The 23,128-nt window shown below is 42.1% G+C and overlaps 1 protein-coding gene across 1 annotated transcript in view; it reads left to right on the forward strand.

Annotated features, from left to right (window-relative positions):
• The first annotated feature begins 3,948 nt into the window (after positions 1–3,948).
• LOC308312251 (NBAS subunit of NRZ tethering complex-like) overlaps positions 3,949–23,128 on the forward strand; it is a 98,141-nt gene continuing 78,961 nt past the window's right edge. Inside the window, 12 exon segments of the mRNA XM_080794629.1 lie at positions 3,949–4,067; positions 7,493–7,544; positions 8,517–8,553; positions 9,323–9,400; positions 10,542–10,589; positions 11,295–11,338; positions 12,048–12,181; positions 13,136–13,269; positions 15,433–15,531; positions 20,349–20,487; positions 22,153–22,218; positions 22,320–22,448. Of these exon segments, the coding sequence (XP_080650755.1) occupies positions 3,954–4,067; positions 7,493–7,544; positions 8,517–8,553; positions 9,323–9,400; positions 10,542–10,589; positions 11,295–11,338; positions 12,048–12,181; positions 13,136–13,269; positions 15,433–15,531; positions 20,349–20,487; positions 22,153–22,218; positions 22,320–22,448 (1,074 nt within the window). The 5' untranslated portion in view covers positions 3,949–3,953.

The following is a 23,128-nucleotide window of genomic DNA, read 5'->3' on the forward strand; positions in this document are numbered from 1 at the left end:
GTTTGTATTGTTTCAGGAAGAGGAAGTGAACTAAAAACATGTTTACTCCAGGTTTGACACTCATATTGAGCAGTTGCCTAGCCCTGGGTTGTCCACATGATGGCGCCATTTGACCAGCTATTTTCATTTTTTTTAATTGATTGAAATAAAACAGTTGCAGAATTACAGTACATTTCAAGTACAACTCAATACAAAGACTGTGAGTGGACGACACCAATAAAGCATTACACTTGTTTACAAGAGGGTCTACCATGTTCAATTCATCAAAACATTTAGAGACGTACAAATAGACACTTCTATAAAGTCAAGGAACAGAACAGGAATTCATCATAAGGGAGGTAAAAAGGGAAAATAAACATATACAGTGAGGGAGAGATTTTACGGGGGGCGGGGCCAGTTTCAATTTGCAGCCGTCCGTGCCCTTTGAGAGCGGTTTTGAAGGAGTCAAAGGATTAGCATATCTAAATGACTGTTGGTAGGGCGTTCCACATTTTGGTGGCATAGGAGCGAAATTAATTTAGTCCCTTGTTTGTGCCGAAACTGTGAGTTTGAAACTATGACCAATGAATTAAACCATTGAAAACCAATGAATTAGACCACTATAGACCTACTGCTTTGATTGATTGATTGATATATATTATATATATTGAAATATCTATTAACAGTTTGCAGAATTACAGTACATTTCAAGCACAACTCAATACAAAGACTGTTAACTGTGAGTGGACGACCCAATAAAGCATTACACTTGTTTACAAGAGGGTCCACCTTGTTCAATTCATCAAAATGCATGCATGTAAACAGAGCTGCTACCTTTACACATATTAAATCTGAGTTTTTAATAGTCCTGAATCAATGTAATGTAATATAATATAATAACAGGTGGTTTCATGGAGGAGGAACAGTGAGGAAGCAACTTAAAGAAGAGTTGATCGTGTCAGACTGAATACCGGAAGACTCGACCCGCCGAGTCTTCTTCATCTTTGGCGAGATTTCTTCCCCTTTCGGCGACTCTTCATCACTTTCCGGGTCGAGTTCTGTCTGAGAACTCGACCCGGAAAGTGACGAAGAGTCGCCGAAAGGGGAAGAAATCTCGCCACTGGAGCGCACATCTAGCTACTGCATGATGACCATGCACGCTGACAGACAGCAGATCAATAAAAGCATGCAAAAGCATTCAGCTTTCACAAGTGTGCCCATATAGAGAAGGAAAATAATTAAGAATTCGGTGGCATTTCACATTGCAAAAGAGCAATTTTTGTAAAGTTGCTCTTGTCTTTGAAATTTAATTTAATTACATATTTCCATTTTGCACCAATATTATAGGCTACTGCCATGTCTTAATACAGTGTTCCTTTTTACAAATACAATATGCACATTAAGAAGGTTGATCACAAAGTTAGTGTTTTATAGGCTACTTTGATCAGTGAATAATTATATAGTTTCTTACCTCGTGGCTCGTGCCATGGTTTGAAGAAATAATAATTAAATAAATCCAATAAATATAATCCAAGGTTTGTTTGTCTGGAGAATGGAGATCCAACACTATGTCATATTATTAAAGTAAGTAAAGAAGAGTCATTGTGCTGCAGAGTGAGAAGCTAATCCGCTCTGATAATTGATCTGACCTATATATATTTGCGCAACTGACTGCAGGCATGAGGTAGCCTAGTAATTATACTTATTTGGCAGCACCTGCAATTCAGTAACCTATACACATTTCAAAAGGCTTTCATATGCTATTAATATTTTTTCTAATAAGGTTTGTCCTTATAGATAGAAATGTGATGATTTTTTGGGATATTAACAAATTAATTATTAAAGCACAGGGCCTCGCATTTCTCCCAGGCAGCTATGATTGCGAGCCATGCGTGCGCCTCACATGCAAGCACTGTCTTGCTGCTGTCATAAAGGGGAAAGCAAGTAGTGTAGTGTACACTTCCATTTGTATAAAAATACGTGGTTTTATTTCTCGTTAGTCATAGCCTATTCATACTGTTGTAGTAGGCTAGCTATTCATTCAGTTTCTCAGAAGAAACGTGTCAGCTCAGATCGACTGAGAAACTGAATGAATAGCCTATAGTACAACAGTACAGAATAGGCTAACTAACGAGATGCCTGATTTATTCTTAATGTGTTCGTGAGCGCAGGATCAGCCACCCCCAGCATGCGGAGATGCAGGCTCTGAGAACATTCAGAAACTTGCAGCTGCAGCTGCTGAAAGTGCCCCGAAAAGTGTAGAAAACTCGCCAGAATGTGAAGAAGAGTCGTCCCGCGGCGATTCTTCTTAACATTCTGGCGAGTTTTCTACACGTTTTGGCGAGTTGTCAAGATAACTCGGCAAAAAGGGTAAATGTGGCGAGTATTCTTGTTACCGTACGGTAGCCCCGAAGCAAGATGGCCGCCGGGTGAACTACGTCAAGACTTCGACTTGAGCCATCTAGCCTTTATCTATCATAGATATAAGGCTAGATGGCTCCATTGGGTCATCAGAGATCCTAATTGTGTGCCAAATTGTAGGCTATGCTTCTATGAGATTCTATAGGCGTTTTGAGTAATTACCAAAACTGTAGGCTAGGCGGCCATTTTCAATTTTGTCAATACTTCACTTCCTGTTTCAGATTATTTGGGGCACCCCTTCTAGGATGTCTTAGGGTGACCCAAAAGGGACATGCGTGCCAATTTCTATGCTTTTTGGAGATTATTTTGGTGTCTTTCTTTTTGTAATTCATAATTTTTATTGATTTTTTACATTTTGGTGTCTTTTGAGTCAACTGTCAACAGTTTAGGTGGCCATTTTTTATTTTGTCCATAACTCACTTCCTGTTTAGGATTTCTTTCGGCACCCCTTCTGGTATGTTTTAGAATGACCAAGGGACATATGCAGCGGTGGCGGAGTGGATTGCGGAGCGGTCTAGATACCGGAAGGTCACCAGTTCGAATCAGCGGTCCGACACGTTAAAATTACCACCGTTGAAGTGCCCTTGGACAAGGCATACCCATGTACCTGTCTAAATACTTCCTTAATGTAAACGAAGTCCACACCCACAACACCAGAGGGAGTGCAACAAACCATGTACAACCCAGATTCGGCACAAACAAGGGACTACATTATTTTCGCTCCTATGCCACCAAAATGTGGAACGCCCTACCAACAGTCATTAAGACATGTGAATCCCTTGACTCCTTCAAAACCGCTCTCAAAGGGCACCTACGGATGGCTGCAATTCGAAACTGGCCTCTGTAAAATCTGATTCCTCCCCCACCCCACCCCCCCCCCTTTTTCCCCCTCACTGTATATGTATCTTTTCCCTTTTTGCTTATATAGGATGAATTCCTGTTCTGTTCTTTAACTACATAGAAGTGTCTATTTGTATGTCTCTATATGTTTTGATGAATTGAACAATGTGGACCCTGTTGTAAACAAGTGTAATGCTTAATTGGGTCGTCCACTCACAGTTGACAGTCTCTGTATTGAGTTTGTGCTTGAAATGTACTGTAATTCTACAAACTGTTAATAAATATTTCAATCAATCAATCAAAAAGCATTGAACCTCTACCATGAAATGCTCCATGTGGGCCTGGCTGTAAACAAGTAGCCTATCAGATAGATTGTTTAGAGCCAGGCCCAGATAGGCCAGATAGGCCCTATCTGATGCTTAGTCCAGTTACCCTTGGTAAACTTGATTTACCAGAACGCATTTCTTCTTCTTTCTTCATCATGCTTTTATCCACCGCATAACGATTTGGCCATTTTTTTTACGATAATATTCTCTACTAAAATGTGGTGGAAAGCCTGGTGAGGCGAGGTTGAGGCGAGGTTAACTAAAATGCGGATATTACTCTAAGATATTACCGTATACCAAATTGTCCCTCTCGGCTCGCCGTACTGCCTCATCATCATCAGTGACGAGCCAGCTAGCCCAGCTGCTAAGTTGCTACAAACAGTAAACATGGCTGCTGACGTTCAGAGCGCCGCCGTGGTGACGGCAGCAGAGGAGGATGAAGACAACATTCTGTACGATCTGCTCATCAACACGGAGTGGCCTCCAGAGTTGGACACTCAGGTGGGTCCGAGCGACGCTTCCCGAGCTCCACGCTGCGCCGTGGAGTGCGTGGGGAGACGTCGGAGGAGCGTGTTACATGCATGTTTGCTGGAAGCAGGTCTCCGACTAGCCCTGAAACATGACGAATCTTCACCCTATTTTTGGCACTTGCTGCATTTACAAACTAAACGTATATATAAACATTCAGATTTCAAATATAAAGTACTCACATTTTGTCTTACGGGTGTTAGCTAGTAGCAGCCCAATCGCTAGCACTGCTGCATTCCGCGTTCTTTAATAAAAAGCATTTTTGTCCGGTCATTTCTGTGTTTTGCCCGTTTTTGCCTTCAACTTCCGCCTTTCGGAACTGCACCTCAGCGCCCCTGTCGGTTGTCACTTGCAATGATTTTCAATGCCCAAAGGAAGAAGATAAATCTGGCCGTGTGTTTTTTCAGCTTATTAGCCTACAGTTATTGAAAAGTTATTATTGATTACCGTATTGTTGTAAATAAAGAGTAGGCCTACTAACCTATCATTACTTAAGCCTATAACCTACAACAATACGGTAATCAATAATAACTTTTCAATAACTGTAGGCTAATAAGCTGAAAAAACACACTAACTGAAAGAATAATAAATCAAACAATCTATAATAGATCTATAAACAAAAAAACTAAGGAAAGTAAAAACTACTGAAACATTAGACAAACCAACAAACGGATCATATAACCTAAAACATATGCAGAAATGTAAAACATGACGTGGCAGACGGCCAGATTTATCTTCTTCCTTTGGGCATTGAAAATCATTGCAAGTGACAACCGACAGGGGCGCTGAGGTGCAGTTCCGAAAGGCGGAAGTTGAAGGCAAAAACGGGCAAAACACAGAAATGACCGGACAAAAATGCTTTTTATTAAAGAACGCGGAATGCAGCAGTGCTAGCGATTGGGCTGCTACTAGCTAACTCCCGTGAGACAAAATGTGAGTACTTTATATTTGAAATCTGAATGTTTATATATACGTTTAGTTTGTAAATGCAGCAAGTGCCAAAAATAGGGTGAAGATTCGTCATGACTGTCATGATAATCATCATGGCAGTCATGTTTCAGGGCTAGTCTCCGACAGACAGTCAATGGCGGAACCTGGACTTTAGCAGTTGTGCCATTTTACAACCCCGCACATCTCCACATAAACGTTCAGGTTTCAAACACAAAGTGCTCACCCCCAGAGCTACGGATGTCAGGACTCTCCTCGAGTGGTGTAGAAGTACCCGTATCGTCCCTTTTTGTTCAATAAAAAGCATTTTAAAATCGCTGGCCATTTCCCCCTCATAAAGTTAAATGGAATCAGAGTGCAAAACACCTCCCCAACCGATAGGGGCGCCTAGTTGAACGCATAAGACGAAAACAATTAGACAATGGCCACCGATATGATTAAAATGCTTTTTATTGAGCGACAGTTAAGATACGGGTACTTACACCCAACCGAGGAGATTCCTAACATCCGTAGCTCTGGGGTGATACCTTTATATTTGTAACCTGAACGTTTATGTAGATGTGCGGCTTGTTAATGGAGGAAGTGCGTAGGACAGGCTAAAGTTTTGTTTATATACTCCTGGCTGTCAGTTGGATTTACCGAGATGGCCACGTCGCACTTTAATGATAATCATTCATCATCACAAGTTCAATTTAGTTTTTTTTAAGTTTTTTTCATATCCATCATTTGTTTGCGCCAACAGTTGATGATATGTAGCCTCTCAGACCTAAAACTAAATAACATTTTGTTGTCGTTGGATACGTTTTTTGTCCACTATTCCATTCTGTATTCATGTTGGTACCATTAGAAGAGATAACAGCCACATGTTGATCAAAATAACAATTCTTCCACATCCTCCAATTGTGTAGACGTCTTGTAAATTAAGTAAGGCAGGTGTTTAACAACAATTGAACTCGTAATTGAGAGCGTAAAAGGAAACCAAATGGACCCAAGTATCTAATCACTTATTAATAAGGGTCCATTTGGTTGCCAACTCTCTTATCATTTAGCTGGGGACCACCGGGAACCCTCACAAGGACCACTGCAGGTTGAGAACCACTGCATTAATATGAAACAACATTTTTTTTTATTATTTGTAAATTAATTATGACAAATCATTTATTCCAACATGTCTCCCCCCTGTGTACAATAAAACTAAAAATACATTTGGATATTAAATCCGGTGTCATAATGCTTCGTCTCTCTCTCGACTAAAAAGCAAATGGTAGATCTTCCTTTTCCTCGGATCGAGACAGCTCGCGCGACAGGTTAAATCATTAGGCTTTATACTTGGCTAAAAGTAGTAAGTTTACATCAATCTGAATAATAAAGTCTTGATGTTGTTTTCCCCTCCATGTTTATTAAATATAAGAAATTATTTGTGTTTCCCCTCTATGTTTATTAAATATAAGAAATGACTTGTGTTTAACTTATACTTCCCACATAATAGGCTAGTAAATAACATGTATGTGGGTGCGGTTATAAATATTACTGTGTCACAGTTCATTCATTCAACATACAATGATTATTACTACGTAATAAGCCGAGGCGGGGTCGGCGAAAAGGCCTTTCTGTGTGGAGTTTGCATGTTCTCCCCGTGTCTCCCTAGTTACCTATCCTCACAAAAACATGCAGTAATCCTGGTCTCTCAGCTGCCTCCCCCTGGCCAGCCAGGGTGCCTGATGGAGGGTAAAGGAACTGGTCGGAATAACGCGTTCCTCCCACGCACTATGTCCTACCGGGGGAAACCCCCCTCCTGGCAGGTGAAAAGAAGCAGCTTGGACTCCTCATGCATAGAATGAAACATGAGTTCAGTCCGTTGCCATCCCCAGGTTGGCAGAGGAAGTGTAGTGCCCAGGATTGCATTAGATAATTGACTAGTGATTTAACCTTTTGTTTTAACCAAAACATATCACTTATGTACAAGTATCAATCATCATATAAGTTAGTGCACAGTAATCATCTTCAGTGTTAATCTAATAGTTATTTGATTTGACATTGTGTACAAATGAATGGAAACCAAATTGACCGATACTCATATAGACTAATTTCTGGGAAAATAGAGCGTCGCAGTCCCGCCCCCTTTCATGACGACGCCAGGCCCAGGAAATAGTTCCCAATGCATTTTTCATCATAGACATTTCAAAACGTATTTATTTAAATACCTTTTAAGCGTAGTACAAAATTAACAGGGATTTATTTTCCGGGTCTCTCGAGGAGGCGGGAGTTGTTCAGTTCTTTGGCACACGTCCATGCCATTGTGCGACAAAGTGTGAATCTGTTTTAAAGGTTCCATTTGGCTCCATTTGTTTTAGTATAGGTCTACACTCCATTTGTGCACTCTCTGACTGTTTAATATTTGATGTATGACATTTTACATCTTGATAAATAACTTTGTAATTTATTTGCAGCTACGAGGACACAAGGAGCAGAGCTCCTCCGTCATTGCAAAAGCGGTGACAGGTAAGAGCTGAATGACTAGTACTTTATGGGTGCGTTCTGGGGATGGACTCAGTTTTTGAGTGCATGCTGGGCGGTCACGTCGCAGAGCACACCGAGTGTGGCTTATTTACACACTTTAAACAGAACTTTTTTCCCTGCGATGCACGTAGCATGAGTGCACATGCAGCGGACAGAGAGAGAGAGTATACAGTCAGACTGGCTGGCACACAATCACACACTGATTGAATATTTTATTAACATTTGCATTAAAAACAAAAAGAGCACAGACAGTACACACACACACACACACACACACACACAGTAGCCTACGGGTCTTCTCGGATAAACTCAGACATTACACATAATGATCGACAGACCCGAGATCTGAGGGGGATACGTCCGATTCCGACCCTACCCGGTGAAGAGCTCTACCTGGAACTACTGTACAAAATTCCAGATGGGGGTCGGGCCGGTCGGCGGCCAAATACATATAATTTTGGGGTTCCTCGACATGAAAATGTTTGAGAACCACTGTCATAGAAACATGGATTTTTCAGAAAACTGTCAGGATTTAGAAGGCGCTTGTAGAATCGTCCTCGGGTCTAAATGGGCTAAGCAGTTAATGCGTTAAAGCCTTGGCCAAGGTAAATGATGAACACTTGTTTGGTGATGTTCTAAATGCTTGCCTTGCTGGCTTAGCTTTCGCCGACCTGGGGAGTGCTCAGGACAACGCAGTGATCCACGCACACTGGACAACCTTCTGAGTAGGGTCGTTCAGTGTGGCGCACTCGGCACACCTGGGGTGCGCAGCACACCGGATCTTCGAACGACAGCACACTGAATAAACGGACGAAAAGAGGGCACACCAGTGCGCTCATTGTGGACTTCTGAACGCACCCTACATAGTTGTATGTGCTAGCTTTGTTGTTCACACGTTTGTGGACTTAAAATAGTTTGCAATAATTAAAAGTTCATACCATTTGTGTGTTGCAGGGCCCTTCCGTTTCTTCCTTCACTATTTGTGGTACAGGTGAGTCACATTTCATTGTGTTATTATCATCAGCTTCACCAAGTTCCCGACCAGACGTGATTTTTGTCCTGGCACAAGTTCAATTTCAAGCTTTGGCGGAAATGGTAAATGCTGACAATTTCGGAGTGAACCCATATTTTGGCATACGCACGGTTGATAAATGAGGGCCATAGTAACATAGTAACATAGTTCCATAATGACATTGCTGTTCCTTGGACATTTATAGACAATTTCAGTTATTTGTCATATCTGCCCTGTGCAATTTTGTATTACGAACCATAAAAGGCAAACAAACACAATTAAATTGTTAATCGCAATGATTTGTGTGAAAATTAATCGTCTGCTTCGTAATCGTGACCGACCTGGCGAAGTGTTCAGTACATTTATTGTATCTTTGTGCTCATTGGCTACCCGCTCTGTGTCTCCGCGCTGATTAGCTGACTGTCGTGTGAGTTTAGGTGCTGCCACACTATCAATAGAGCCGCGCACGTTTTCGGCTGCACACAGCTTAAAAAACTGGGTTTTAGACAGCTGGTGGATGGAGAAAAAAAAGCTCCACTTCCGCGGACGACTTGTGCGACGGCCAGATTCCCGGAAGCGGTGGAGCTCAATTCCCATCCACCAGCTGTCTAAAAACCAGCTGCGCACACGCATCACAGCTTCTTCTGTCCGCGGCGCAAAACCGTTTTGCGCTTAAGTGTGGAAAGGGCTTCTCTGTGTTCATTGGTTGACTGCTTCGTGTGTCTCTGTGCTCATTGGCTGATCTCAGTCCCTCCAGCTCAATCCTGCCTCCCGGGTTGGTCCGCCTGGCCAGCAAGCAGATCAACTGGCAGCTGGTGCTTGGAAGGTACTGTACAGTGCACGCACGCACGCACACACACACACACACACACACACATACACACACACACACACACACACACACACACACACACACACACACACACACACACACACACACACGCAGTGTTGATTTAAACAGCAAATCTTTATTTTAGTTTTAGTCATAGTCTTTTCAATAGTTTTCATTTAGTTTTATTCACATTATTCACCTGGGACAATTTAGTGTTAGTCTAGTTTTAGTTGACTAAATGTCTAGAAATTGTAGTCTACTAAATCTACAGTTGATTTAGTCGACTACAATGTATCTTTGGTGGGCCTTGATGCTGTCTTAATGACTGGTTTTACACTGAAAATAGCTGATTGCAGCGTTGATCTAGCGTAGATCTGCTAATTTGCAGTTCTGCTATTTTGTAGATCTGGCTGTCAGTAATTTAATTAAGTTTTAGTCACATTTTAGTCATCTGAAATGTTTTTTAGCGTTAGTCTAGTTTTAGTCGATTAAAATCATACGACTTTAGTTGACAAAATCCACAGTTGATTCTGTCGACTAAAATTTATTTTGTGAACTTGTAGATCGGCTATTTTCAGCGTGCAACCAATGCGCCACATTTTCACGATTTTTCAAAAATAGCAGACCTACAAACTCGTAGCGCAGGCAGCGCTATGAGCTTGTAGATCTGCAATTTTCTCAAGTATAACATAATGCTTAAACACCCGAAATGGGTTAAATGTTAAATGGTCGCAGATGAATACTCAAGTCAAACTTTCTTTCTAAATTGATTAGAAACTGTTGAACTTTTTGACAGAACCATTGGTCAAAGCATCAGCAATCGGTGGTCTAGGGATCGACATCTGGGATCAATCTTGTCACGCTGTTCGTTACTTTATGATTATGTAGTATTTTGCTTAGTTAGTCAGCAAAATAATGCACAATGTCCAGTCTGCAAGGACCTTTACACCCCTAGCTGCATCCGTACGTTACAACAATTATGAACTCTTGCTGTTAACCGAAATGAACTGACTTGAGAGAGAAACATTAATTAACGGCCCTTCCTCTGTTTTATTCTTTCATTCTCTCTCTCTCTCTCTCTCTCTCTCTCTCTCTCTCTCTCTCTCTCTCTCTCTCTCTCCCCCTTTCCCCACAGTAATGGCAAACTGTTGGCAGTTGTACAAGACCAATGCGTGGAGATTAGGTAAGTGTGTGTGTGTGTGTGTGTGTGTGTGTGTGTGCACTGTGCACGTGCACGGAGAGAGAGAGAGAGAGAGAGAGAGAGAGAGATGACTGAGACCTAGACCTAGAATGCCTGTGATCATGTAATTATACTTCGTAAATGTTCATGTATCACAGGCATAGATCGCTTGCACCAGGTCCTGGTAGAAATGAAATGTGATAAATGCTCCGTTTGTACTCACCCATTCAATAATTCCAAAGACGTGGAGTGAAATATGGTCCTCTAGTTTTATATCCTCTCCGGGCGAGGGGGGCCGGAACAATCGATGAACTGATTTTACAAATACGTCACCAATTGACCAGGGAAACACAAAAGTTTGGGTCACACAATTGGCAGGTGGTGTGATTAATTACCCAGCACCTATCGCAAAGCACCTGCCGTTCTAGGGCTAACTGAGACCAAGAACAAGGGGGGGGGGGCTTTATTGACAGATTAGCAGTAGTTTGACAGGAAAGGGGGAGGACTCGAACCCGCAAAACACTGTGTGTAGGTGCCTGGCCATGTTCTTGGTCTCAGTCATCTCTCGCACGTGCATTCACGCGCGCAGCTAGCTCCAAGGGCAAAAAGGTTGGGAACCGCTGATCTATTTCATAAACTGTCACACGGTGCCCTTGGGTGTTGTCATATCGTAATTATGGGTGCGCGCATACGCATATGTCTCTACAGGTCTGCGAGGGATGACTTTGGGTCAATCATCGGGAAGTGTCAGGGTAAGACCTCTTACAAATTAATGCTCTCTTAAATGTCCTACTGCATTATTTTTTTAAATGTCCTATTGTATTATTATTTTAAATGTCCTACTGTATTATTATTTCCGACCTGTCTGTAAAGCACTTTGTAACATTTATGTACAATTCATTCATTGATGAGGACAGTGTCGTGATCTTCATAGATCTACAAGCTAACAATGCGTTGCCAATCGACACGTTAGCTTGTAGATCTGTTCTTGTTGCATGCGCTATTTTTGAAAAATCGTGAAAATGTGGCGCAAATCTTTGAATATATATTCTTTCACAGTAAACGTTTTTAACTCAAATCTTTGCTTCTGGGGGGTCCCTGGAATGACATATTTTCAGATGGGGATCCGTTGCCAAATACATATAATTCTCGGGGTCCTTGACATGAAAAAGGTTGAGAACCACTGATTAATAAAAACAGAGGTTTTTAGGAAAACTGTTAGGATTTAGAAGCCTTTTTTTAGAATCGTCCTCTGGTCTAAATGGGTTAAAATACAAAATTCAACAAACTATAGTTTATAGTGAATAAATAAACGCCCACCAACACTCCAAAAATATACTTCCTGAATTATATGTTAGACAGGTCCTTACCCGTGTGTGTGTGTGTGTGTGTGTGTGTGTGTGTGTGTGTGTGTGTGTGTGTGTGTGTGTGTGTGTGCGTGTGCGCGCGCGTCGTTGACAGTACCCAAGGACCCTCACCCACAGTGGCGCAGGGTGGCATGGAGTCACGACTGCACGCTGCTGGCGTACGCCGACAGCACAGGCACCGTGCGCCTCTTCGACCTGATGGGCAGCGAACTCTTCCTCATCCCCCCGGTAAGCAGTAGAACTCTTCCTCTTCCTCATCCCCCCGGTAAGCAGTAGAACTCTTCCTCTTCCTCATCCCCCCGGTAAGCAGTAGAACTCTTCCTCTTCCTCATCCCCCTGGTAAGCAGTAGAACTCTTCCTCTTCCTCATCCCCCTGGTAAGCAGTAGAACTCTTCCTCTTCCTCATCCCCCCGGTAAGCAGTAGAACTCTTCCTCTTCCTCAACTCCACGGTAAGCAGTAGAACTCTTCCTCTTCCTCATCTCCGCGTTAAGCAGTAGAACTCTTCCTCATCTCCACGGTAAGCAGTAGAATTCTACCTCATCTCCACGGTAAGCAGTAGAACTCTCGTTAAACGCTCGTTTAAACCATGATTCTTGTCGTTTTCTTATTGACTTTCAGGGCCCAGGTCTGATAGAAGTGTTGCAGATGATCTAGGAGCTGCTGTAGTCCTTTACAGTTGGACAGCAGCACCAGATCATCTGTAAACGGCAAGCATTTAATCTCTGTGTTTTCGAAATCTACAAAGCAGGAGAAATGGTTGGATTTGTGTTTTTCTACGAGGGTGTGTAAATGTGGTCGGTGGTTCGAGGTTTTGGTCGCTCGCTCTCTCTCTCTCTCTGGGGGGGGGGTGCCCGACTCAATCGGGAGCGATCCTCGGTCATAAATTATCGTCTAGTGTGAGTGAGTGTATAAAAGATCCCTCCGATCTGTTTGATCGGGATCAGCCCAGTGTGTAAGGCCACCTTTAGGAACCCCTTCCTTCTCCCCCAACCTGCACATGTTTTCTGGGATGATTTGAAAGTTGTTATTTTTCATGTCATGATTATGAATTGAATACCCAGGACCTGAATGGAAAGGAGACATTTTGGACTAATACATCAAGCGATCAATCAATCAATCAATCAATAAATAAATCAGTCTCCCCCCTCCTCTCTCTCTCTCTCTCTCTCTCTCTCTCTCAGGCGGTCAGTTTCCCAGGTGATTTCAGCTACGCCGCGGCCGGTCTCATCTTCCTGGAATACACGGCCAGCGCCCAGTGGTCAGCTGAGCTGCTCGTCATCAGCTACAGGGGCGGGCTCAAGACCTACCTGGTGAGGTGAGCACCAATTGGCTACCGGGGGCGGGCGTGTGTGTGTGTGTGTGTGTGTGTGTGTGTGTGTGAGAGAGAGAATTTGTGGCAGATTTACTCCTTGTCCTCACAAAGCACTGGCTTGTTTTTATAGCTTCATCTTTTAGTGCGCACGCCACACGCGCGCGCACACACACACACACACACACACACACACACACACACACACACACACACACATCTATGTCTATTTGTCTGTCTTTCTCCTACAACTGCTATCATTGTTTTCACAGCATTGTCTAGCAATCTAGCCTCTTAATACTGCTTCATATTTAGTGCTGTGTCTCATTTATTCAGACACCCAAAGAGCTGTTTTGCCACAGAGTCTGAAACTACATTTAGTCCACTGCAAACTCCATAACACATTCAGTGATGTAAATAGGTTTTCAATGTAATGGGTCCCGGGATGCACAGGTGGTCATTCAAATGAGTCCCAAAAAAGTCTTATGAGTCCCAAAAGAAATCACACCTGTGTGAAGTGAGTGGTGCAACTCCGTGTGGGGGTTCGCGGGGTGGGGGTGGGGGGGGGGGGGGGGGGTGTTCCAGACCCCCAGGAACGCACCCAGGGGACCGCTCTGGCGTGCCGCTTCCGAAACGGTTGAGAAATGACAGAGTCACCATGTGGCGGCCCCTCTACTGTACCCTCTACTGTACTGTAATGTACTGGCACCCCCGAAAGCATACAGTTAATACGTGCGTGTGTGTGTGTGTGTGTGTGTGTGTGTTATTTAAACTATTAATCGATTAATCGGATTATGGCACCTTTTTGCAATTACTTTAAAAAAATTGCTTCAAGTTATTTTAGGCATGTTTGTAACTAACAATAAAAATGAATACTTTGATTTAATTGTCATTCCTTGTACTTGTAAAGACACATCTGTAATGTTGACCGTGTATAGCTGACTGTCTTTCTTTCCATTTCTATCTCTGGGACCCCAATTTATATATTTTTTAATTTCTATTGTAAAATCAATTTTGAGAGTCGATTTGGTTCCATTTTTGCACTCTGTTACATAACCTTTAGGGTCCACTTGGTTTACTTCCTAACTATGTAGCTGGAACTCCCACTGTGATAACCACTGTCCTACACAGTCTGTGTGGACACGCACGCACGCACGCACGCACGCACGCACGCACGCACGCACGCACGCAGGCGCACGCAGGCAGGCACACGCACGCACGCACGCAGGCGCACGCACGCACGCGCGCGCACACGCACACGCGCACACACACACACACACACACACATTGTAGGACAGTGTGCACACAAGTTACAAGTATCTTGCTAGCTGATAGGGGAAACTGTTCTTATTTAGCAGCCATATTAGCATGTTCTCTAGGGTCTCTAGTTAGTCCCGCCCCCTTTCATGACGACGCCAGGCCCAGGAAATGAATCCCAATGCATTTTTCCCATAGACATTTCACAAAGTATTTATTTAACCCATTTTGACCTGAGATCAGATTAAAAAAAATGTCTTCTACATCCTGACAGTTTTCTAAAAAGCTATGTTTCTATGTCAGTCGTTCTATGATTTTTCAATAGCTAAAGCATAACATAATGCTAACACCAAAAGGGGTTCCCGCCTAGAATGGTTTAAAGACCTTTTAAGCGTCGTACGAAGCCAGCTCGAGTCGTGACAAATCATGACAACAAACACAATATTTTGGACCAAACAAATAACTACAAAGAAAGAAAGAAAAACAACAAAAAATGTGTTTTTTTCCTACTTTCTAATTCTTTTAGAAAGATGTTGGCCCAAAACATTGTGTTTATTGTCATGATTTGTCACGACAAGAGTTGGCTTTGTCCACAGCGTAAACGTCTTTTAAATAAATACTTTCTGAAAAGTCTATGAGGAAAATGAACAGGGATTTATTTTCCGGGTCTCTCGAGGGGGCGGGACTGCGACTGCTCTATAAGCAGGAACGATTAAAACGTTCATCAATACAATAATGTGCAAGCTGCTGATCTGCAACTCTAACGATGCATCGACATCGACGTTCTTAACTTGTCTTATAATATACTCTTCTAACACGGATGTCCTTTTCTCACCCCCTCCCTCTCCCGACCCCACACACACACACACACACACACACACACACGTGTGACTCTGCCCCTTCCCCTATCAGCGTGGGAACCAACCAGAGCTTCCAGGAGAACCACAGCTTCAGTTTCTCCGCCCACTACTCCCGCGGCATCACAGCGGCCGTTTACCACCCTGGACACCGGTGAGTAGTGACCCCGTGACCCTGTGACCCCGGAGTCCAGCACCATATGTGACTCTCTTTGATACAGAGACGGTCACGTGCGGCAAGACAGACGAGCTGTTCAGGAAAGGAGAAAAACTGTTCTTTCACTGTATTTCAGGACTCCAAAAAATATATATATGTAATTGCGCCTCTCCCATCTGAAAATACGTTGTTCCAGGAACCCCTCGGAAGCAAATATTTGAGTTTTAAAACGTTTGCTCTGAAAGAATATATCAAAGATTTGTGCCGTGTTTTCCCGATTTTTCAAAAAAATGGCAGACCAGACCTACAAGCTTTTAGCGCGGCATTTGGTGCCGCACTATGAGCTTGTAGATCTGCTATTTTTCAATAGCTAAATCATAACATAATGCTTAAAACACCTAAAGGGGTTCCCGCCCAGAGTGGGTAAATGGCACAGGCAGACTCTTCACATACTAAAACAGTGGTTCCCAAACTTTTTCATGTCAAGGACCCCCAAATTGACACCAATCAGCCCGCGGACCCCCCATTTGAAAAGATATGCCAGGGTTCCCCATAAGAGCTTTTTACGGCTCTAGCAGTGATTCTCAACCCGTTCAATTTCAAGGACCCCCAGTTTGACATGCAGTAGTCTATACGGACCCCCATTTAATGGTATTTCTATCTCTGGGGCCCCCAATTTATAGTGTAAAATCTAAGTTAATTTAACTAACGGGTCCATTTGGTTCCACTCTCAGAGTTACAGACCCATAAGGTCCCATTGGTTCCAAACTATCATTTAGTTCGGGACCCCCTGGAACTCCCTCAAGTACCCCTGAGGGTCCCCAGACCCCACTTTGGGAACCACTCTACTACAGCATGTCTGAAATAAATGTCAGAGCTGAAATTGACGATGTACATATTACATAAATGCTTAAACATGTAGCTAGGTGTACGGTAATGTTGTTAGAGTCCACAGAAGTGAACCTTTCAGGCCTGTTTTCTCAACTCACTGTTTTCTCCTTGGCCATTCGTCATTCTCAAAGGGGTGCCTGGACTGTGACGCTCTATAGTTAATTGATATTTTTTTTTTGTTGTTGTTGTTACAAGTCATTTGTTACATTTCTATTATTAACTTTCATTGTGTTACGGGTCGTACAGTTCCAGGAGAGTAAGGGAACCCTCTTTGATTAGTTTCAGTTCGTCTTAGTCCGTTCGTTCCCAGTTACAGGGTTCATGATAATTATACATTGGTAATTCCATTATTTTTGTTGCTTAAATTAAATCAATCTTCTCGTTCAATGTACAAGATAATGAAAAAACAACGACGGGGGGTGAAAAAGAAAACGGAGGGAAGAGAATAATAAAAATAATAATAATAATATGAAACGAAACGAGGATAAACAAAGGACAAAACAAAAACATGAGCACAACAGATACATTAATGACATAATTAATGTCAGAGTAATGACAGTGTTTACCTTAATCATTCATACAGAGATCCTTTACAAAAATGTCTACTCCCATGTATAATATCCATGTCAACCAGTATCTGTGAAAACTTTCTGTACATATCCTCACGGCGAAAGTAAGTTCCTCCATTTCGTATATGTTTCGTACAATGGCTGTCCACTCTCCTTTCTTAGGCAGGCTTCTATCCAGCCACTTCTTGGTCATTGCTTTTTTTGCTGCCACTAGCAGTATTTTAAGACGGTATTTATCTGAAACAAAAGGTTTCTCACATGTACCACTGTAGATATTTTGCCATCTATAAATAGCATGATCAGTCATGACCAATGTGACTAATCCAGCTAAAACTGCCAATAGCTCTGAATTGGAACATGATAGAAACACATTTTGATATATACCATGTTTACATAGTCTTACCAGTACCTTGTCTATTCATGCATGTATCTCAAAAACCTGTTATGAAGAAACACAGTTTTGATAAAAAACACATACAAGGACATTGTTTTGATGTGACTTGGTGCCCATGATATGTATCAAAATATAGACTTGAATGTATACTGTATTATTAAAAAACAATTGAGTTCTTACCATCTACCGTTACAGAGTAAATCACAGTTGAAACTTGCTTAGTCATATACAATAAACCTCACAATAGTGAACAAATAGCCATGACGGGTAACTCTCAATTGAAAAGCGTCCCTTTTATTTTTTATGATTACTAACATAATAGAATTATAATAAATATTACAGAAAATAAATAATAAATACAAAACAACAAAATAGTTCCTCCCCAACCACTGCATGCAGTCCAGTTGTTCTTGACGTGTGTGTGTGGCAGAAAGTCTTCATTGCAGTCTTGACTCTTCATCCTCATCTGATGCCAGTTCTAAATATATAAAAAATAAATAACCATTTACTATTACATTCCTTGTGTAACCTAATCATAGACTGTACAAAAATATGGACAAAGCGTTTTCAGGGTCTGATATGGACGTAAGATGAAGCCTGTCAGTCCTTGAATTGTAAATTGCCATCTTTCTAGCTCCGTTTGGGCCCAGCTGGCCATTGGCTGGCCCAGACAACGAGGCGGGACTTCCCCCCTTTCTTCTTCGTTGGTTTTTATTTTTACTCGAACGGGGGGTGGCTCCCGATCATAGACTGTAACGGTAGCCACGCCCCTCAGAACATACTCAAATGTATGGTCATTTTTTTAATAAATGGGACCATAATTTTCCAAAAAGAATATTATGACATGAGAAATGAGACTTTAAACTAGTGACTGGAAGCAGAAAGTATTCATGACCATGTTTATTAAGGTAATACAGTCTAGGTGAAGTTGGGCCCAATGACAGCGCCACAACAGGCCATTAAATTAACTTTCAGGAAGTCCCGATTTTCTTAGTGGCTTCACAGAATATCTGTCTGACTGCCCCACTGAACCTAATGCATACACATTTTGCCAAACAAGAAAAGTAGAAGAACGTAGGCTATCTGACATCATCGTCATACAGTGTGTGATGATGACATACACACGGTGACACACTAAACAATGTACAAACATGATGTACATGAATGCGATTATCATGCAAGCTCATACGTCAATGAAACGTCATACAGATATTATATAAATACGCTACTGTTAGCTTCAGTCCCCGTCCCCCCTCCGATCGCAAAATAGCAGACCTACAAGTTCGTAGTGCACCACACGGTGGCGCGCTATGAGCTTGTAGAACAATGCATGTTTGTTCTCCTTCTTTGTAGATAAAAGGAGCGAACATTACTCTTCAGATCAGATCGCCTATAAGGCACGCTACAATAAAATCTTTCTGTCCTCCACTCCACATCTGGAGGCCATCGTGGTGAGTCATTCTCGCGTCATGATCGGACTAGTAGTAGTCATTATCCAAGCATCTATTTGTAGTGATCATTTCTGATCACTATAGAAGGGCATTTTCTACAATAAGATTACCTCAAAACATTCCGGGTTGATCGTCTTCTTCAATGGTTGAGTGTGATGCGACCAGCTCAGGGTCCCCGCAGCCACCGGTCCCAGCGACCGGGCTGGTGGGGCTGGGACTGGAGAAGGCGACTGGGACACGTATGGATCAATACTACCAGCACAAAACTCGCTCAAATAAATATTACTGCTTTCAACTTTTTTTTGTTTAGTTACTGCTAGAAAATCGCTCGGGAGGGACGGCAAACCGGCTAAACAGAAAACTATGAAGACTCCCTCTGCTCCCACTGTTTACTGGGTGGTTGGATCAGCTTCCAATGGCAAAACAGACATGTGTGCATGACACGGGATTTCTGGGTATTGTAGTTGTATTGTATTTATGCTCAATACTCTATACAGAGCTGTGGACCGAATTTATCTAAACATATTAGTAAAAAACGAAGACGACGCGAAATAACGTCGTAGTCTGAGTGGCCTAATTAATCACTTGACGCGTTTTCACGTGGTAATCTGGCACAGGGTTAATAAAATATTTATTTGACCATTGACGATACAGGGCCAGGCAATGGCATCTTTGTATGTGCACACACGTGCGCACGCGCAGAAAGTATTACGTTCAAAGAAAACCACCCATAAGGTGAATTAATATAAGGTTTAACCCCAAAATGTATTATACAAAAGGTTTTTCAATGGATTCTGGTAGTATTGGGCATGCTAAAAGTCTACCAAAATCTACTCCCCAGAAAGCCGTAATATTCAAGATTGCGTCCCAGACGGAGTTCAAAATGGCCATATCTCAAATGGGAAAACAATTGCAAAGTATTTTTCAACTTATTCTAGTACCTCTGGACATGCTTAAGAACATACTACATATTTAGGAAAATATACCTTCGGGAAAGGCGTCATTTCCAAGATGGCATTAAAAATGGCAGGTTTGTAAAAAATGGGATACAAAATCGTGGGATAAAAAATATATATAAAGAAAAAAAATGGCAGGCTTATAAAGCCTATAAACAGCTATACTGTATATCTCAATTGAAAATAAGTTATCCAAAAGATTTTTCACTTGATTCTTATGAACATACAAAAGATTTAGGAAAATACACCTTCCGGAAGGCTTCATTTTCAAGATGGTGTTCAAAATATAAGCCGGAACCGCTATACTGTATATCTCAATAGAAAAAAATGGATACAAATGATTTTTCACTTAATTCTGGTAGTATTGGCCATAGGTGTTTAGGGTGAGGGTTTGAGATAGGTTGTAGTTGTAGGACTAATGACTGGTCTAACCAATGACTAGTCTAAACCAAAAACTGTCTAAACTAAGTACTGCACCCAATTGTATCAGTGTCAGTATTTTTTTCTAATTTCGGAAAACATTCGCTTCCTATACTGTCTCTCTCCATGTCAGGCTGCTGCTCATTGGAGGATGCGAGTCATGTGACGAGGGCACGTCCAGAGCGTCACGCTGTGGCATCACAGCCTGGAGGTCACTGTCGGGGTCACCGTACTACAAACATGTGACCAGTTACTATGATGACGTCAGTGGGGTGAGCGGCGAGCACGCACACACACACAGACACACACACACACACACAGTCACACACACAGTCACACAAACACACACACGTGCCGTGCTGAACTAATTAGTTCCCAAGCGTTTTCACTCGGTGTCGCCTGGTGTCGCGGAACATCCACGCCCATTTCAACACCATCAATTGTTAACCGGACATTCTAACGTGAAGACGTTAAGTTACTATCATGGCTGGAAATGGACAAATCTAGGTTCAAGGTTCAACTTTATGGTCAACAAGACCAATTTCAAGTAAAAGGCACGTCAAATTCATTGTGTCAGTGTTGATTTTGTCGACTAAAACGAAGACGAAAAATATTCGTCGACTACCTTTTTTCACTGACGAAAACTAAATGGAACCTAAATGAAAACTAAGCTATGATGACTAAGACTGAATCTTTTGACAATTTCGTCAACAAATAAAAACTAGACTAGATGTTAGGAAGGGACTAGTGGATACAAGAGATCCAGTATACTTAAAAGACAGGTCATTTTAAACTTTGTTGCATGCTGAAAATAGCAGTTCTACAAGCTCACATGTCTTAGCGTGATGCATTGTCATTAAGACGGCATCAAGGCCAGCCAAAATACATTTTAGTCGACTAAATCAACTGTAGGTTTAGTCGACTAAAATCTCATGATATTTAGTCGACACTAAAACATTCCAGGTGACTAAAACAAAATGATAACTATGACTATAGAACAAAATGAAAACTAATCAAGAGACTATGACTAGAAACTAAAATAAAAATGTCCTGTCAAAATCAACACTAGTCTACAACAAGCTATACGGCGCGCCAGCAGTCGCACCGCAGACCAGCTTATTTTGGCATGCTGTGGATCCCCTGGACGTTTAAACGAGAAAGAGGTTCAATCTCACGACCAAATGCTAATAAAACTTGGCGGAGCCCGGCAGAAACGGCGAACATGGAGGGTTAAATTAGTACCCTATAGCCCGCCAAACACGAGACTCTCGTGTTCCAGGGTTTACATTCTTTAATCCATGTTTTGATCCGATTGTATCGTTAGCCACCGCTCGCTAACACAACAACACCAAGTAGGACAGCGGCCATTTTGAAAATGCACGGGCATCCACTTCCATTCTAAGCCCTGCATTCAAAGCCGTAAGCTGTATCTCAGAAACGACATTGAGGGGGCAGTTTCTGGCCCAGACAAGCGTTTTCAACGGCCTGTAGCAGGTACTCGCGGCCAGGTTTTTCCACCACCGACAGAGAGAACAACAACCGGTCAAGACACCACACACAGCAGTGTCACTGCAACATGTGATTACGGATATTTGGCTCTTCAAAGTAAGTGTTATGTGCGATAAAAAAGGTAAAAATAAAAAGATATCTGATGTTTATCAGAGCTTCATTGAGCCTCGGAGCTGACGCGAGAATGGGCGTAGTATGCGCCCAAAGTCACCCCACGCCCAATACAAAACAAAGATGAATCCCACCCGTAACGCAGAAATGGTCGGAAATCCCAGTACAGTCAAAATATAAGCGTAAATTGCTTAGTGAATCGATGTGCCCAATGTGTCAAACAAATAAATGTTTACACAGACACGCAGTTACATTAGTGTGTGTGTGTGTGTGTGTGTGTGTGTGTGTGTGTGTGTGTGTGTGTGTGCGCATGTTAGTCTCAGAAGAGAGGATTCTTCAGGCTGCCCAGCCTCCGGCTTTTCTCCAGACAAGGAGATGAACAGGTACCTGTCTGTCTGTCTGTCTCGATTCAATTCATATAGAAATGAGCACGGAATGTGATGTATAATGATGTATGATGATACGTGTCTGTGCGTGCGTGCAGGATGGAGTGTTCCGGTTCAGTCTCAGTCCGGACGGCAGTCTGCTGGCGGTCATTCACTTCTCTGGTCGTCTGTCTCTGTGGGAGATCCCCTCGCTCAGACAGAGAGCCTCCTGGAGCCAACAACTGCAGGTATGTGTGTGTGTGTGTGTGTGTGTGTGTGTGTGAGTGTGTGAGTGTGTGTGTGGCGCGCGCTTCGAGCTTGTAGGTCTGCTACTTTTGAAAAATCGAAGAACGACATTTTTTGAATCTGGTCTTGGGTCAAAATGGGATAATGTAACTATGAGTATACACTAAAGACCGCTATGTCTACATAACATGTGTAGCAACTCATAATGTAATAACTGCTCATGATGTAATAAGGGCTCAAAAAGGCTCATAATGTAATAAGTTAAATGTAATAAAAACTCATAATGTAATAATCAGCTCATAATGTAATAAAATAATGAGCGCATAACGCAATAACAGATTTTTCTATAAAAGACGTGTTACGTTATGAGTTGCTACAACAAGGCAGCTCATAATGTAATAAAAGTTCATAATGTAATAATGGCCCATATTGGTGAGAAAAGTCATTGTTACCTCTGTTGACAAATGTAGACTTTCATATGGCCCATATAGTCTTACACTGTCATTGTTATTACCTCTGTTGACAAATGTACTCTTTTCAAAATATGTTGATTTTTATTGTCGTCTTTAATACTAATTTACTAAAGACTTTTAAACATTACTATCCTACTCCTATTAGAGCTAAATAAATGAATTACGCATCATATTCGTCCAACTCAGATTTAAATCATACATAGCCATAA

Source organism: Protomyctophum bolini (assembly GCF_963924005.1).
Source record: "Protomyctophum bolini genome assembly, contig: SCAFFOLD_58, whole genome shotgun sequence".
NCBI classification, from domain to species: Eukaryota; Metazoa; Chordata; class Actinopteri; order Myctophiformes; family Myctophidae; genus Protomyctophum; species Protomyctophum bolini.